This window comes from Mytilus californianus, unplaced genomic scaffold (assembly GCF_021869535.1).
Source record: "Mytilus californianus isolate M0D057914Y unplaced genomic scaffold, xbMytCali1.0.p SCAF_5, whole genome shotgun sequence".
Classification (NCBI taxonomy): Eukaryota; Metazoa; Mollusca; class Bivalvia; order Mytilida; family Mytilidae; genus Mytilus; species Mytilus californianus.
In genome coordinates, this window is record NW_026262701.1 from 4,051,854 (window position 1) to 4,069,968 (window position 18,115).

Genomic DNA, 18,115 nt, shown 5'->3' on the forward strand with positions numbered 1-18,115 from the left:
GCAGTCTGTAACACCAAAGCCTGAACTAAAAACACAATGGAAACCATCTTGAAATGACCTTGACATCGACCAATCAGATCTCTAGTTTTATTTCATTCAATAACAATAACAACAACTTGATTTGACAAGCATTAAGCTCATTTACGAGATAAACGGAATAGTGTTAACAAGAAAACAAATGAGCATACATTTAATTAAGATGATTTAAATAATCACAATCATCTCAGACAAAAACGAATAAAATGATTAATATTAATTACCTTCGTATTATCTGAATCCACCAAATTTAGAACGTCCTTGATTTACGTTTTGTCGACGAAGTTAAAATTACCGCCAACTGAGACTTAACACCGTGTCATATTAGTCACAGCCGTTATACAATATTCCTGCGCTTTTTGCAATTTGGCAAATGTAAACGACTTGTAATTAGAGATTTTCGGCGATTAAATATTTCATACAATTGTTCTTTGACATCTTAGCCAAAAGCACAGGGGATAATAATCTACATAAGGGTTTCAAGCGAGCACTACTTTCTATGTGCAACTTCAAAACTTTTGGGTGGTTCGACGATCATTTAAGGTTTTTCTGGTCATATTTTTTGTATTCCAGAATAAAAAGTATGAAAAAAGTGTTCAATTAGTTATAAATAACATAATAGCCAGCCAGATAATAACAGTGGCACATATTTCAGCATTTATTGGGTAGAACACAAATCTAGGGTGCTCGCATAAAGCAGCTTAACTGCTTAAAAATGTAAGCCATATCCTCATTTAGTCATTTTTTTTATTTCTTCTGATGATTGGTTTTGGAAAAAAACGTCTATAATTTCAACATCAGGATACCTTAAGTGAAAACAACCTTCAAACTTCACTTAATTTATTTTGATGATAGATTAAAGTTAACACAGATGCATTTTTTGAAAAAGTCAGAATTATACCATGTCAATATATATCGTAACTTAAAGAGAAAGATTCTTTAACTTGAAAAATTTACCTACCACACACACAGATGGTTATGTTCAGATGGTGCCTTCTTATATATAAAGAGAGAACAGAGAGAGAGAGAGAGAGAGAGAGAGAGAGTACATTTCTCAAATGGTTTAATATATAAATGTTTTCATGCTTTCCTTGACATATCTGATTCCAAGGAGTGTAATAGTTTAATGTCTAAACAAAAACATTTAGCAATCAGTAAATAAGTATCATAAATTGGTCAAGACTTTACTTTAATTTTATTTACCTGCAGGAATTTAATGAGAACAGTATTTTGCATCAGTCAGTTATATTATTCATAAGCAGGATTTCAACTGTATAAATATATACAGGTATTTGGGCAATTGGGGTAAACCAAACACGACTCCTTTTTGCCACACCTATATGAGGTCTTTTAATTCAATTCAAGTTAACTTTTTATCCTTTTTCAAAATATAGTTATTTAGAAGAATCAACAAAATTCAGCATTTCATGAGATTTCTTATACCATATAATATGTATTATAAATTCCATCTATTCTCAACCCCAAGTTCCTTGCTTGCTGCCTCACCTATTTGTTTATGTATTATATTTGCCTCCTCTTTTGACAGGGTCTTACTCATGTCTCTATATACTATTTCATAACAATGTGAATGTCTCTTCTTCTTAGGATGATAAAAATTGTCAGTAAGACGAACTTGTTCTACTACATCACCCCCCACATTCCGCACTAAATCGTAAAAATCATTCTCGCTATATCCGTCTGTTAGCCAGAAAGACATGTTGTATGTTCTCTGTGGATAGCTACTGACTTCCTGAAAAACAAAGAGTTCAATATTATATAAGCATGTTTAATGAGTTTAAAAATAAATTTAAAAGTGATTAGGGTTATACTTCAATGAAACTGGTGATGAAAAAAGGAAAGGTAAAAGGTATGTGAAGGTAAACATACTTGATGCTTGTATAATATGATAAAACATTGGATTCATCTTATGAAAAAAAATGAACCTTCAAATATAATCCTATGGGAGGCCATAAATCTATCCCTTTCTATGAACAAACCTAACCAGGAATCTTGGATATGAAACATTAACAATATATTTAAATTCCTAGACTTACACTATCTATTTATAAACCAGTCAAAACAAAACCATATATTTAAAAAAGTAAAACATTCTCTATGTTCAGTGTATGTTCACTGGTGTTAATATGTCTTTTGATTGAGTTAAGCAGTTTCAATTGATATTTTATAGTGTGTTTTTCTATGTTGTGATGTTACACTATTGTTTCAGATAAGGGTGAAGGTTTGGTACCATTAAAACGTTTAAACCCGCTGCAATTGTTTGCACCTGTCCTAAGTCAGGAATCTGATGTTCAGTAGTTGTCGTTTGTTGATGTGGTTCATAAGTGTTTCTAGTTTCTCGTTTTTTATATAGATTAGACCGTTGGTTTTCCCGTTTGAATGGTTTTACACTAGTAATTTTTGGGGCCCTTTATAGCTAGCTGTGCAGTGTGAGCCAAGATTCCATGTTGAAGACCATGCTTTGAACTACAATGGTTTACTTTTATAAATTGTGACTTGGATGGAGAGTTGTCTAATTGGCACTCATACCACATCTTCTTATATCTATTTAAATCATTCTAATCATTCTAATAATTTACTGTACTTTATTTTGAAATTCATTTGATTGTATAGCTCAAATTTTGGGCACCATGATTGGTTAATAAATATCTTGTACCTGTATCATTAATCTTTCCATGGCTTATAAGTGCATTGAAATAATAAAAAATAGTTTGAATTATTTTCATTTAATACTTAACAATGTGAACATTTGTGGAAACTGTAAAATTTAAAAAAAAATGTCTCCTAAACCTAAATACTTAAATTCAGCTGAAAAAAAGTTCTTACACTCTATGACCTAAGATTTTCTTCTTCAATGCAGATCATGACGAGCATTTTCATTTTCATAGGTTGACAGGTATGAACTAGGTGCAAAAATTAAGACAATCAGTTACTGGGGTTAAATTAGTTTTTGAGGATTTAACCCTTCCTCTTGTTAATCACTGGACTGAAAGTCAGGAGTAATATTTAAAAAACTAAATTTGATATACTTGAACTTGTAAGTAATATTTACTTGTAGAAGTTATTCAGGCATGTTACACTACTGCATCAGGTTAGGGTGAAGGTTGGTGCCTGTTAAAACGTTTAGACCTGCTGCATTTTTATGCACCTGTCCTAAGTACAATGTATACAAAGTTAACAGTTATAGGTCAAAGTACAGCCTTCAACAAGGAGCATTGGCTCACACCGAACAGCAAACTATAAAGGCCCCAAAATTACTAGTGTGAAACAATTCAGGAAAGCCAACGGTCTAATCTATATAAAAAGCGAGAAACGAGAAACACTTATGAACCACACCAACAAATGAAAACCACTGAACAACAGGCTCCTGACTAAGGACAGGTGCATAAAATTCATATAACATCAGCATGTTCTCCTCCTGATAGTCATGTGATGTTTGATGTTTAAAACCAAACCATCCATATCATCCATTATTTGCTTCTGATATTGTCCTATATTTACCTTATATTTAATTGGCGTACTAGTATCTTTTACAGCAAACTGTGACATAAATCCAGAGTCATTGTATCTCCAAAACTGTCTTATATCTGGAATACTGTATAATCTCATTGCTAAACGTTCTAATCCTAAACCAAAGGCCCATCCTATCTGATCTCCTGCACCAGCTACAAAAGCCAGTAATAACAGATGATAAATGTAGTACATTTTTACATGTATTAAATAAAACAGAGGCAGATAATAAGGTCTCTATAGGATTGAAAATAATATGTGACTTATTTGGTACCATTATCTCATTTATCATCATCAAGACCCCCCTTTTAGGCAAACATTTCTGATAATAAGGAAAAAGTCAACCAATCCTCTTCCCCACCACACAGATTAAGTTTCAATATTTCCCTCTGAAATACACTATGGTCTTAAAGTCATATGAAACGAGTATCTTGGTGTATTAAAATTTTTCTTTAATAATCAGTTATTACTTTTTCCCTTCAAGTACATGTTCGTTTACTTTCTTTCATCACAGTTTTCCCCTCGCACTTGCACTGTGTGGTGGCGGAAGTTCTAACGAGAGGTCTCCTAGATAAGGTCACTGCATACAGGAAAATATCAGCCAATAAGAGTACGGGAAGACAATAATTCAATAGTAGTACATTTGTGCAGATTTTGATAATAAAAAGGATTTTCTTTTACAAGAAAGTTCACGTATACTAATTTTATAGTAAAACTTAATCATCCAAGTATATAAAACATATTCAATTTTTTTTTTAAACTCGAAGTTTCATATGACTTTAACATTGAAGAGAAAGTTCAACAATTACACTAAATGCCTCTTTAAGATGAGTTAATACAATAATAGAATACTCTTTTGATGATTAAGTGAAGAGTGACTAATTATCTTGGTAACTTTTGAAAAATGAAGGTAATTCTGACATAAGGTATATAAAATCACTAATTGCTTTTTTTAAGAAAATAGTGATCAGGGATTTGAAGTTCATAATATGACAGGTGGATAGGTTGAGCTTAAACAGCTGTATTATTTTTATTTCATTTCAATCTTTTTTATTCCTTTCAAACTTGCAGATGTACGTGGATAAAAGTAAAAAATTGTAAGGGTAAGGGAGACAATCCTATCTACTTTATATATAAGTATCCTTTGATGGGAAATGTCTGCAGCAATAGTATTTAATTAGTGTAACCACAAGCTCTAAATCAAAGCGCCAAAGCGCTGTAAAGGCAGTTAATTACAGGTTGTGTGTATTTTTAGTCCAGTTATATCATTATCTTGCATAGTACAGTGTACTTATCAGAGGTGGCTTTCAGTATTTAAGATTTAGAGTTCTCTAATGATATTGAACAAGTTTTATGAATGTCATATTCTGAGCACTATATGAAAGCGATTGTTCTCACTTGTTTATGAACTAGTGCATTATGTCCAGTTTGTACCTTTTTTTATCTATGTTTATAGTCAAATACTGTTTAAAATAGTTAGGCATTTTCTTTTTAGTAATAAGTAAATGTTATCAACTGTATTTTATTCGACTTTGCAAATGTGGTTTGTTACTGGTAAGTATGGATGATAGTTGTTTCATTGGCAATCATAACACATCTCCTTATTTATATAATGATCTATATTCAACGACCTCAGGTACAAAAAAAATATATGTAACTAAACTATGATGGGAAACCTTTGACTTCTTTCTTTTATATAAACTTTTGATTTGGTACCATAGTACTATGTAGAATAAATGTACATTGCAACATGTCAACTCTTTCAATAACAATACTTTTTTTAGAAACTATAACTCCAAGCAAAATTATATTTCCAAGTATAAAGTAATTTATGAATGAAACAAGAGGCTCTCAAGAGCCTGAATTGCTCACCTGTATATCAGAGGAGAAGATTTTTTAATGTTAGCAAACTTGATGAACAAATTGTGTAAAATTGTCTTTAAAGGGCAATAACTCCTTAAGGGGTCACTTGACAATTATGGTCTTATTAACTTTTTTGTAGATCTTACTTTGCTGAACATTATTGCTGTTTACAGTTTATATCTATCTATAATAATATTCAAGATAACAAAAAACTGCAAAATTTCCTTAAAACTACCAATTTAGTGGCAGCAACCCAACAATGGGTTGTTCGATTCGTCTGAAAATTTCAGGGCTGATAGATCTTGACCAATTGAACAATTTTACCCCGTGTCAGATTTGCTCTAAAAGCTTTAGTTTTTAAGATATAAGCCAAAAACTGCATTTGACCCCTATGTTCTATTTTTAGCCATGGTGGCCATGTTTGTTGATGGAGCAAAACTTCGGATATAATTTATAAACTATATACCCTAAGGAACATTTAGTTAAAGTTTGAAGGTATTTGGCCCGGTAGTTTCAGAGGAGAAGATTTTTGAAATAGTTTACAACGACAATGAACTGCTTAAAGCATTTTTGAGTTGTTGTCCAAAAACTGGAAAATCCCCCCTTTTTTAATGAATAAAACCCCACAACTCAGAAATGTAAAATCTAAAATTTATAAAATTCTAAAGGGAGCTTACGGATTGATAATTTAGTCTTAGATGCAAGATTTTTTTATCAGTTGTTAGTGGATTTGAACTAGCTCTCAGTAAATGCGAGTACTCTCAGATCTGTACTTAGTGTCTTTTTGTTGTTTGGATGTACAACTTCCCGGCCATGGCCACTTGTATTTGTATTTATCCATCTGATGAGTTAAGCCTCTTTCAACTGATTTTTATAGTTCGTTCTTATATTGTACTGTTACACCACTGTCCCAGGTTAGGGGGAGGGTTGGGATCCCGCTAACATGTTTAACCCCGCCACATTCTGTATGTACATGTATGTGCCCGTCCCAAGTCAGGAGCCTGTAATTCAGTGGTTGATGTTTGTTTATAAATGTGTTGCATATTTGTTATTCGTTCATTTTTTGTACATAAATTAGGCCGTTAGTTTTCTTGTTTGAATTGTTTTACTTTGTCATTTCGGGGCCTTTTATAGCTCACTGTGCGGTATGGGCTTTGCTCATTGTTGAAGGCCGTACTGTGACCTTTAGCTGTTAATTTCTGTGTCATATGGTCTCTTGTGGAGAGTTGTCTCATTGGCAATCATACCACATCTTCTTTTTTATATGTACATCAACAGATATAAACAATTCACCAAAGTCAAGGTGAGACAACAAAACTTAGTTGTAAGATCTCTGAAATTTTTTACACGGTACGAGTTTTTCTCATTGTTGGAGATTGCAGGGTGACAGTTACACCTGTAACTGCTTAAACCCATTTCTTATACACTTTGGTTCGATAAACTCACTGAATATCATACCACATCTCCTTATTTCTATATGCATTACAATTTACATGTGCATGTAATTGTAAATATATATATATATCAGAACAAAATTCATTGCGTCACTTTTATTTACGCATCATTTGGCACAATACAAGTTCTAAAATTACACAACATAATACAACTAAATGTTATTTCAGATGAAAGTTTTGTTTCAGTTCTATTCATAGGATTTATTAGAATTTTGTACATGTATGTTTTGCCAAGTCCAATAATTCGCTCTATGTGCATGTGTTAAGTGGAGACTTTTCAATCCTGTATAAGAGTTTTGGAACTAATTCTGTTTCTTTTTTTGAAAAAAGTTAACAAACAAATCTTGCACATTTAAACCTTTGTCTGCCATCACACTGTCACCTGGATCACATAATTGAACTATTCTACATCTTTCAACTATTTCACAGTCACTGGTACAACCAACATATGCATTAGAGACATAGTTGACTAAACCACCAGGTGTCGAACATACAAAATGTACAAGTATTTTCAGTGTTTCTGTTTTTATATGATGAAAAGGTTGCCTGAGCTCTAGGAGCTTTAGGTTTTATCACGGGATATTCTGTGCTGTCAATAATAATCCAAGTTGTAGGAAACTTTAATTTGAAGTTGGATGGCGAAAAATACCTGACTAAACCACTAGATGGCCAAGTGTTAGCCTCACACCACTGTTTAGACATAAAAACAATCCATGTATACACAATATTCTTAACACTAGACTCAATCTAGAATCTAGACAGTTCAAAGTTGGTTGTATAATGCCTCAATTTCATCAAAGTCATAAAAAAACTGATTTTCAACTGACACCCTATCAATTTGAAAATATATGTATCTCAAACAATGTGCTGCTGGACCAAGTGTGGTCAAAACAAATAAAAATTTAGTATACAACTCTAAACCGGTATAAAAATGCATGGCTGTGTCACATGTCTTCATTTCAAAATTCTCTGCTGAAAACATAGGCATTGATGGTCTTTGTGAAATTCCATCTGTGAAGCTCAACATTAGCTCGACAGTTGGTGGTGGACAGTCATAAATCCTTTCTGCAGTATGAATGACTTCTTCAGGAAAACCAACTTTACAATCAAAACTTTCCTCTAGATTTCTACTACAATATTCATCAAGTTTAGTTCTTTTGTTTTCACAGGAAACTGCCCCGATTTTTCTTTTTGCGGACGGTTCAGTCTTTTGCTTGGTCCAGGAAAATAGGCTGGGAATGGCAGTAGACTTAAGTCTCTGTATGGTGGATTTGCGCCCTGAAAAAAGGTTATAAAACATTAGTTTTTTGATAATCAAATGAACTTCCATTAGCAATGTATACTTTGTACTACCTGGCAAAATATTAACTAGATTTATTCATTACAAACTGGATAAAACTATGTTTGCCTGATTCAATGTATGTTATGTAAATCCAAAGGACAAACAATGAGAGACTTATGCAACAAGCGTACATTGTTTGTACCTAAATAACTATAATATAGACGAGAGCATGTCATTGTTTGGGTAACACAAATGACCGAATAACACCGTTATTATCCAAATAAAAATTGTAATCACCGAATAACACTTGAAATTTTAATATTAGCACATATTGGTGACATTTAAACATTGATAATTAAATATTATTGTATTATAAGTGTATTTTATAACTTAATAAACAGCTGCGCCATGAGCGCATGATACGTCCTTCGTCTTGTGTGTGAATTTTTATGCAATAAGCATAAATAGTTTCTGACATATGGCGTGACATGCGAAAACCCCCTTTTTTTTAACAAAAAACTCAATATCTCTAAAATAAAATTTTGAATCAAAACCAAAAAGCATACAGATCTTTAGATTAATATAACTAAGAAGTGTGTAAAATTTTAAGCAATAATCATAAATCGTTTTTGAGATACAGTGCGACATGTGAAAACCCCCCCCCCTTTAAAAAAAAAAAAAAAAAAATCAATATCTCAAAAATAAAATTTTGAATCAAAACCAAAAAGTATACAAATCTTTAGATTAATATAACTAAGAAGTGTGTAAAATTTTAAGCAATAATCATAAATCGTTTTAGAGATACGGCGCGACATGTGAAAAACCCCTCCCCCTTTTTTTACAAAATAATCAATAACTCAAAAATAAAATTTTGAATCATCACCAAAAAGTATACAGATCTTAAGGTTAATATAACTAAGAAGTTGGTAAAGTTTTAAGCAATAATCATAAACTGTTTTTGAGATACGGTGCGACATGTGAAAAACCCCTCCCCCTTTTTTAACAAAATACTCAATATCTCTAAAATAAAATTTTGAATCATCACCAAAAAGTATACAGATCTCAAGATTAATATAACTAAGAAGTGTGTAAAGTTTTAAGCAATAATCATAAATTGTTTATGAGATATGGCACGACATGTGAAAAAAAACACACACCTGTTTTAGTTACTAAGTCCCGTAACTCAAAAAGTTTTAATCTTATTTTCACCAAAAAGTATACAGATCGTTTGACCATCATAAGAAACAACTATGTTAAGTTTCATGAAATTTGGATAAGTCATTCTCAAGTTAAGGTGCAACATGTTGACGCCGGACAGACAGACGGACAGACAGACGGACGGACGCCGGACATTTGTATAACATAATACGTCCCGTCAAAAATTTGACGGGCGTATAAAAATGATTTATAGAAAGCAGGTAAGTTCATAAAGATCGCATTAAATATTAGTGTGTACATCCAACATGGCAACCAAGGAAAACACAATGGGAAGAATAAAAGAATGTTTTTGTTCCTGTTAACATTGTCATTGATATTTTTCAAGTAAGCCTATGAGGCATAGCTTATGCATTCCTGTCATTACTACATTAGCATAATTACTGCTAAAATAATTCTCAGTATGATATACCTCCTATAAGAAATCATTATAATTGTAGCAATCACCAAAAAATCTCAAACAGATCACATTGAATCGTAATCCAAAAAATTATGACGTCTTGAATAATTTAACCACCCCCTTTTTAGGCTTTTATTGTAAAACAATAATTGCGGTTGTAAACAGACTTTGGTTTATTCGCATGGCGATTACATATATAACTATATATTTCAAAAAGAAAATAGAGTTTTACCATGAATAGTTTCCTGCACGTAGTCTTTTTCAGTAAAATGTGCCTTGCAAACAACAGCTGATTGAGATGGACTCCACGATTTCATCGTGATCTCGTCCAATCTGCGTATGGGCCATGGCGTTGATCCAACTGTTCCTTCTTTTTAAGTCATTTGGAAATGCATGTCCTCTTCTTAAATGACACCCAGGTACACAACAACAAGTACTTGGCATCGTTAATTAAAAATGTCACTGTAATAGTTGCACAGTGCACAAACCGGAAGTTGAGGAACAGGATCGGCTACCACGGCGCCACCTATTCAGGAACGATAATTTGCTACTTTATATAACTGCGAAATAACAATAACGTTAGACGGGTTCACGTGCATAAACAGAAATGCGCTTTAAATTGTATAATATAATTCATGTTCAGTCGACCTTTAATTATTATATCAACGACTGAAATGATTTATAAACATCTAGATTGCAGATAACACTCGAAATTAACCCGAGCTCTTTCCACACGGAATTCAAATAATTCTAGTTTGTCAATCGGTTGACTGCTTATAATGCAAAATACAAGTATATCAAAAGTTTTTAAAACTAACAAAACACAACGATCATTTCTCTATTTCCCAATGTAAATGAAATGATACAAAAAACATTTTATATCACAATAAGAAGAGGAGAGAATTCAACATTTCCGGATCTACTTGGAGCCTAATGACCCCCCACGTAGATAAGTTGGATATCGCGGAAGGAAGGATTAACCCGGCAACCAGAAAGGCATTAAAGCACTGCCTTTAAAAATGCTCCATACATTCTTTACTAATAATCATCATTTAAAAAAATCTATATTGTGAACTACAAATTTAAAAAAAAAATGGGTTTAACAATTTTTCTATTCGTACTTCATACATATAATATCTGCCAGGTGAACTATATTTCGGTCAGGCAAAATTTTTCCTTTAGCGGAGCAGATGTCATGCAAAGATTTCAAACTTTAGAGAACACTGTATTTTGTTATATACCTGCAGTTAAAAGTTCCTGTTCCATAATGCCACAACCCAACACTTCTAACCATTCTCCTTGGAATTTAATCTCTAGTTCCCATGATGGATGGGTAAACGGGAAATATGCATCAACCCATTGTGTTTCAACATCTAAAATATACACTATAATAATTAAATCATAATTAATGAGTATCAATAAGTGTAATTATATAATGCCTTATCTTGATCTGATATTCTGTTTTGTGGCTCACTTCTTGAGAAAGAACCAAAGCGGTTTGCCAAAAAAAAAGTATTTGTATTTATCGTTTGAAGAAATACAAAAATGCATGTTAATATGTCTTTTGATTGAGTTAAGCCATTTCAATTGATATTTTATAGTGTGTCTTTCTACGTTGTGTGATGTTACATTCAGGTTAGGGTGAAGGTTGGCGCCTGTCAAAACATTTAAACCCGCTACATTTGTTTGCACCTGTCATAAGTCAGGAACCCGTTGTTCAGTGGTTGTCGTTTGATGATGTGGTTCATAAGTGTTTCTTGTTTGTCGTTTTTTATATAGATTAGATCGTTGGTTCTCCTGTTTGAATGGTTTCACATTAGTCATTTTTGGGGCCCTTTATAGCTTGCTGTTCTGTGTGAGCCAAGGCTCTGCGTTGAAGGCTGAACTTTGACCTATAATGGTTTACTTTTTACAAATTGTGACTTGGATGAAGAGTCTCTTTGGCACTCATACCACATCTTCTTATATCTATATGATCTTTACTGGGAAATAATAATGCAGTAATAAAATCAAGTGTGATAATGATATATCATTGTTGGCTGGAAATACCCTGCTAGTAATTGACTTATTATAGCTGACCATACGGTATAGGTTTTTCTCATTGTTGAAGGATGTACGGTTGCCTATAATTGTTTACATCCACTTCATTTGAACTTGGGTGGATAGTTGTTTCATTGGCAATCATACCACATCTCCTTATTCTTATATTATTCACACTGTAGAAAATTTAAAACATGGAAAACAATAACAAAATGTATTTCAGAAAAACAGTTAATGTTTCATGCATCAATTTTTCCTTTTTTTTTTAAATTTTCTCTTATAAAAAGTCTGCTTTTGAAATTGTGTAATTTCTGATAAAAAAATACAAAAGTCCACCAGTTTCAGCTGATATTTTCATGATAGCATAATTTAGCAAAATGTTTTCATTATAATCCATCTGTGTTGTTCATAAAAAGTAATAAGAATTAGATCTGCAACTGATAAGGTAATTTATAATATCTCATTACGGATTTATCTTGGAATTAGATTAATTTGCTATATTCTCATATTAAAAGTAATTTACATTGTGCATCATCATTTCTGCAAATTTAATGTCTCCTTTTTATGCAGATAAAACATAATAATGCAACTCTTTACATATTACTATACACAAACCTTTTCCAAACAACTCAAAAGCAAGACTTTCTAAAGTTGATTTTAATTCATGTTCCAGGATCATCACAGCTTCTTTAGTGTGTAATGGCTGTTTGGTTTCATTTTTTTCACCATTTTCAAATATCTGGTAATCACCAGTGATGTTCATTTTGGAAAAAAGCTACAAGTTAAAATTGTTCAATTAAGATAGGGTGTGAAGACTTAAGACAATCATGTGCTAACCTCCAATGAAGTGCAAAAACCATTTGTTTGACCCAAACACCATTATAAAGCTAAAAAAATTACAAAGATGACATTGACAAATCAAAAATTGAAAACAACACGTTATTGATTTCTTACGTTCGAAGTGCTTTTCTGGATTAACCTTCATCAGGAACGTACAAAGCCAAATATTTGAAAGGTTGACACCTGCCACCTGCACACACACAGGCAGAAGTATGTTGTGTTTCCAAGCATATGAATCTTCTAGTACTTACAGCTAACAATGATTCATGCAGGCAGTGGCATTTTAATATTATACAATTATCGCCTTTGAATGAGGTCAATACAAGGATACATTCACCTGAATGAAGTATATTGATTGAGAATGAAGTCAGAGATCAATATCCTTCTTTGGGTCGATATATCCTGTATTGACCTCATACAAAAGCTATAATTGTTATATTATTAATTTCCTACCATGTTTGTATCAGAACATTTGTTGGAATTTTAAAGATATCATATTGTCTCTTTGACAATAACAACATATTAGTTGTTATTTCAATTAAAATTTATGTTTTTTTGGGTACATCTTATGTATTTGAAGATTTGTTTTTCAAATAATCGACCATAAATATACACTTTTTAAAAACTTTTAACAATATCATGAAATTCATTAGATGATGTTACAAAGTATCTCGGGAAGGGGGGCCACTTCAATACTTAATTGATAGGGGGTGCCGCTGGGGTTCTTTTACCCCACACTTTTCATACAAATAATATCTTAACAATGTATAATATACCTATATATTACTTAGGTAAAAATGTACCCTTTTCACATATTGGTTGGGTTTCGTGTAGTGTGTTGAAAAATGGAATATTAGAGGCTAAATTAAGATTTCTTATGTTACCTTTTCCATCGGCACGTCCTATCAACTTGTAGATAGGAAGTGGCCCCCCTGAGCAAAGTATATTGGTTTTTAGATATTCTAAAAATAACCGTGCAATATCACTTTTATATCTGTGTTTACAATGTACTTTTGAAAATATAGATTTACATGTGACTATTCCTGAACGAATGAAATAAGTCAAAATATACAAATTAATAATATCATTACATATATATATTAGTAATAAATATTGATTTTTTTGTTGACTTGATGCATGTCTTACACTTACCTTAACCTTAATTACTGTATCTTAATTCAAATACTTCACTCCAAAAGTGAACATAATGAAAAGAATTAGAAATTTATACAACATTTTTCAAGTGAATTTTACAAAAAAAATTATAAAATGGTGACAGACAGAATTTTCTAATTCAAATTTTCTAAAATCAGTACTTTTCTGCAATGTATGTTCTAACATAGAGTGGCAAGTTCAAGTGCTGTTCTGCTTACCTCCTGGCCTCTATAAAGTCTTACTCCTTCTGCCTGATGGAAAATTGGATAGTGACTTGAATCAATAGTATCCCTTCTATACACATCACCGAATACAAGGAAGGCATTCAGTCCAGTTCTTATTAAATCACTTTGATGTGCTGATGTATGGGCACGTAACATGTACTGGGAATTCAGGTAAAAACTCTCAGATGGTTTACGACTGATGTGATCAACAGGCACTAATAAACTATCAAAATTCTGATGTAACGTCACAACTGGACTGATACTGTCATATACAGAAAACACAGGATTTTTCTGTCGATTTATAAAGTTCTCGTAAAAGTAATCAACTATTTGTTGTTTCAATAAATTCAAAGGATGGTGTTTCATGTTATGTAAACTGATTCCAATTTTTGGTATTAAGCTTGATCTAATATTTGTCACATGATCAGTTTGATATTTCTTTCCTAATAATTCAATTGTACCATTTTTCTCTGAATACTTTGGACTTGTACAATAACAACACCTGATCAGCTGAAAACTTCTCAGAGAATGTTTCAATGTGGCATGTAAGACTGGACAAATCATCTTGGTACTAAAAATAACCAACTGAAATATGTATACTTTATCTTTATAGTTCTGAAATATAGAATTGAATTAACTTCTTTCATAAGATCAATAAGAAATTCCTACATTACAGTTTTTTTTTCATGTATTCAGCAACTAGTTTGACCTCGTTAATATGAGCCTGTAAAGTTACAATGTATTTATTAATGAAAAGTATGAACATTTGACATAAACATGATAAAGAAAATGTTGCTGCATTTAAGCAGTTTTCATGCTTGGCCACAGCCAAGATTTGTAAAATTACTATTTGGCCTGTATGAATTTTAATTACAGGCTAATAGAAAACTACAAAATATTTCAACAAGAGTGCACATGCTGAAATGTCTCGCCTTCTTTACTGACCATTGATTTTATGTTGATAGTTCTAAGTAGAACGCTTTTCTAAACTTACCATGATCCAAGAAATTGAGGTCAAAGTCAGATAAACCAAACCAGAAATACATGTACACCTTACAATCATTCCATACACCAAATAAAGTTGACCTATTGCTTATAGTTTCGTTGAAATGAACTTAGTCAGAAAAAACTTAACATTGACCAATGAACCATGAAAATGAGGTCAAAGTCAGATAAATCATGCCAGACAGACATGTACACCCTACAATCAATCTATGCATTAAATATTGTTGACATATTGCTTATAGTATCCAAGGAACAAACTTAACCATGAACACTTAACATTTACCAATGAACCATGAAAATGAGGTCAAGGTCAGATGATACCTGCCGGACAGACATATACACCTTACAATCATTCCATACACCAAATATAGTTGACATATTGCTCATAGTTTAAGAAAAACAGACCAAAACGTAAAAATTTAACACTGAGCAATGAACCCTTAAAATGAGGTAACGGTCAGTTGATACATGCCAGTCAGACATATACACCTAACAATCATTCCATATGCCAAATACAGTTTTATAACATGTGGTTGAGACAATCTAAAGTTAGAGAACAGAAACGAAAAATTCAGCAATTTTTATGTTTATAAAGGGACATAACTCAAGAATGGTAAAAGTGTCACCACCAAATTTCGTACATAATCTGTATTATGTAGTAATAAGCATTGTGTATAAGTTTCATAATATTTGGTTGAGGCAAACTAAAGTTAGAAAACGGAAACAAACAATTTGTACTTGATCTTATTTTTGTGGTAATGAATATTGTGTATAGGTTTCATAATGTTTGGTTGGGGCAAACTTAAGTTACAGAATGGAAACTAAAAATTTTGCCATCTTTCGATTTATAAAGGGGCATAACTCAATAATGATTAAAGTGACACTAACCAAATTCAACTTGATCTGTGTTTTATCAGTGGAAGTCAAAATTAAATATTGCATTGTATAAAGCATTGATTGTAGTTGATTCAACTATAATCATGGACAAAGGAAGATAACTCCAATTTTAAAAATTACTTGATATTTAGAAGAAAATAAAAATTTTGCAATTTTTCCATTTACAAAGGGCATAACGTTAACTCTAGAACGGTTAAAGTGACGCCACCAAAATTCAAACTTGATCTGTGTTTTGTGGTAATAAGCATTGTGTATAAGTTTCATAAAATTTGGTTGAGACAAACTTAAGTTAGAGAACAGAAACTAAAAATTTTGCAATTTTTCCATTTATAAAGGGCATAACTCTAGAACGGTTAAAATGATGCCACCAAAATTCAAACTTGATCTGTATTTTGTGATAATAAGCATTGTGTATAAGTTTCATAACATTTGGTTGAGGCAAACTCAAGTTAGAGAACGGAAACCAATTTTTGGATGTACGTTCGTACCTGCATACAGACGGACAAGGGTAAAACTTAATGCCCCAACCGCTACAGCGGGGGCATAAAAAGACCAAACACAAAAACTAAACTTTAACCACTGAGTAACCATGAAAATGAGGTCAAGGTCAGATAACACCTGCCAGTTGGACATGTACTCCTTACAATCAAAATATACACCAAATATAGTAGAACTATATTGCTTATAGTAGCCGAGATATTGACTTGACCACAAAAACTTAACCTTGTTCACTGATCCATGAAATGAGGTCGAGGTCAAATGAAAACTGTCTGACAGGCACAAGGACAATGCAAGGTACACACAAACTAAATATAGTTATCCTTTTACTGATAATAAGAGAGAAATTAACATTACAAAAAATCTTAACTTTTTTTTCAAGTAGTCACTGAACCATGAAAATGAGGTCAAGGACAATGGACATATGACAGACAGAAACTTCATAACATAAGGCATCTATATACATGTGATATACCAAGTATGAAGCATCTAGGTCTTCCACCTTCTAAAATATAAAGCTTTTAAGTACATGTAGTTAGCTAACACTGCTGCCGCCGGATCACTATCCCTATGTCGAGCTTTCTGCAACAGAAGTCTCGGGCTCAACAAAAATCAGTGTCTGGCCGTGGCCTGCATGTGGCTTCAAATTTTAATTTCATTGTGAAGATGTTTTTAGAGGAATTATAGCATAATTCTATATATTATAAATGAACAATACATGCTAGAATATAATGTGAAACAGGTTCATGCATTTACTGATTAAAATCCATGATTAATTGACGACTTGTGTTTCCTTTAACAAATGTTTAAATTGAGCTGCTGCATATTTCTGGAAAATAAACTGTGAGCGTCAATATCGGATATTTTCAAAGAACAATACATTCACATTGACCATCGCCGATAAAAAAATCCACTAGGAGTATGTAACATTCAAGAAGTCTTACTATACAAATCCTTGGTCACGGTGACCTGCAAAAATAATGAGGTCAGTTGTCTATCTATCTATCTATCTATCTTCATATTTCCGCACTCAGTCACAACTTTGACTATTACGTGCCGTTGCATGCGTGGCTTATTTACAATTTAAAAGAAATAAATTTTCAGTAATTTTACGTTACATTGCATTGGTGCATAGAAAATGAAGTAAAAATATAACAGATAAGTTTTACAGTTTCATTGTTTGAAGATCAATTATTCATATACAAAAAGAAATATATATATATATATTGCATTTCACTCATTTGACCTGGGAATAAGTAAACTAAGTCAAATAGTCTGATAGTATCAGAAGTGACATCCTCTATTTTTCTTTCGATACAAACGTTGTTGACGTTTGCCTGATAATAGATCTCTATCACAAATGCAACGCAAACAATGATTATGCGAAAAAAAAATCAATCAAACATGATACAATGTCATACATGTAATAAAGAAGCTTACATTCAACTTTCGATTCCATGTTGTTGTTTGGCATGCCTTGTTGTTTACCGAAAATGCAAGTCCTTCCCACAGTCGACTCTAAAATTAGTCAAATATAAAGGGAGATAACCGTGTAGTATTCGTATAGACTGGGATCCCGCTATGTATAATCACCTTGTTCTATACATAGACAGGTGGAGACCGACTCCATTTTAGTACTTTTTTTAACTAATTACTGCGCAGTCAGTCGCGCAGGGGA

The 18,115-nt window shown here is 32.4% G+C and overlaps 1 protein-coding gene across 4 annotated transcripts; it reads right to left on the reverse strand.

Annotated features, from left to right (window-relative positions):
• Positions 1–859: 859 nt before the first annotated feature.
• On the reverse strand, positions 860–17,960 carry LOC127703096 (phenylalanine--tRNA ligase, mitochondrial-like). 4 transcript variants are annotated; one of them, XM_052207524.1, is made up of 6 exons: positions 17,878–17,960; positions 14,032–14,608; positions 12,434–12,593; positions 11,020–11,151; positions 3,556–3,719; positions 860–1,786 (listed from the first exon to the last, which is right to left on the reverse strand). In XM_052207524.1, the coding sequence occupies exons 2-6, from the start codon at positions 14,599–14,601 to the stop codon at positions 1,493–1,495; spliced, it is 1,320 nt and encodes a 439-aa protein (XP_052063484.1). In that variant the 5' UTR covers positions 14,602–14,608; positions 17,878–17,960; the 3' UTR covers positions 860–1,492. The 4 variants fall into 4 exon arrangements, with proteins under 4 accessions (XP_052063484.1, XP_052063482.1, XP_052063481.1 ...); XM_052207522.1 differs by having other exon boundaries at positions 14,032–14,652; XM_052207521.1 differs by having other exon boundaries at positions 17,859–17,959.
• Between the last annotated feature and the right edge of the window lie 155 nt (positions 17,961–18,115).

Bases quoted from the DNA above. Each gene is read 5' to 3' on its own strand.
- LOC127703096 (XM_052207521.1), bottom strand. From the start codon at position 17,911: ATGCCAAACAACAACATGGAATCGAAAGTTGAATGTAAGCTTCTTTAT. The intron at 11,152-12,433 runs GTTTGTGTATAG...TGTATATTTTAG, and splicing joins TTTTGAGTTGTTTGGAAAAG to ATGTTGAAACACAATGGGTT. The intron at 1,787-3,555 runs GTAAATATAGGA...TTTGTTTTTCAG, and splicing joins GTACGCCAATTAAATATAAG to GAAGTCAGTAGCTATCCACA.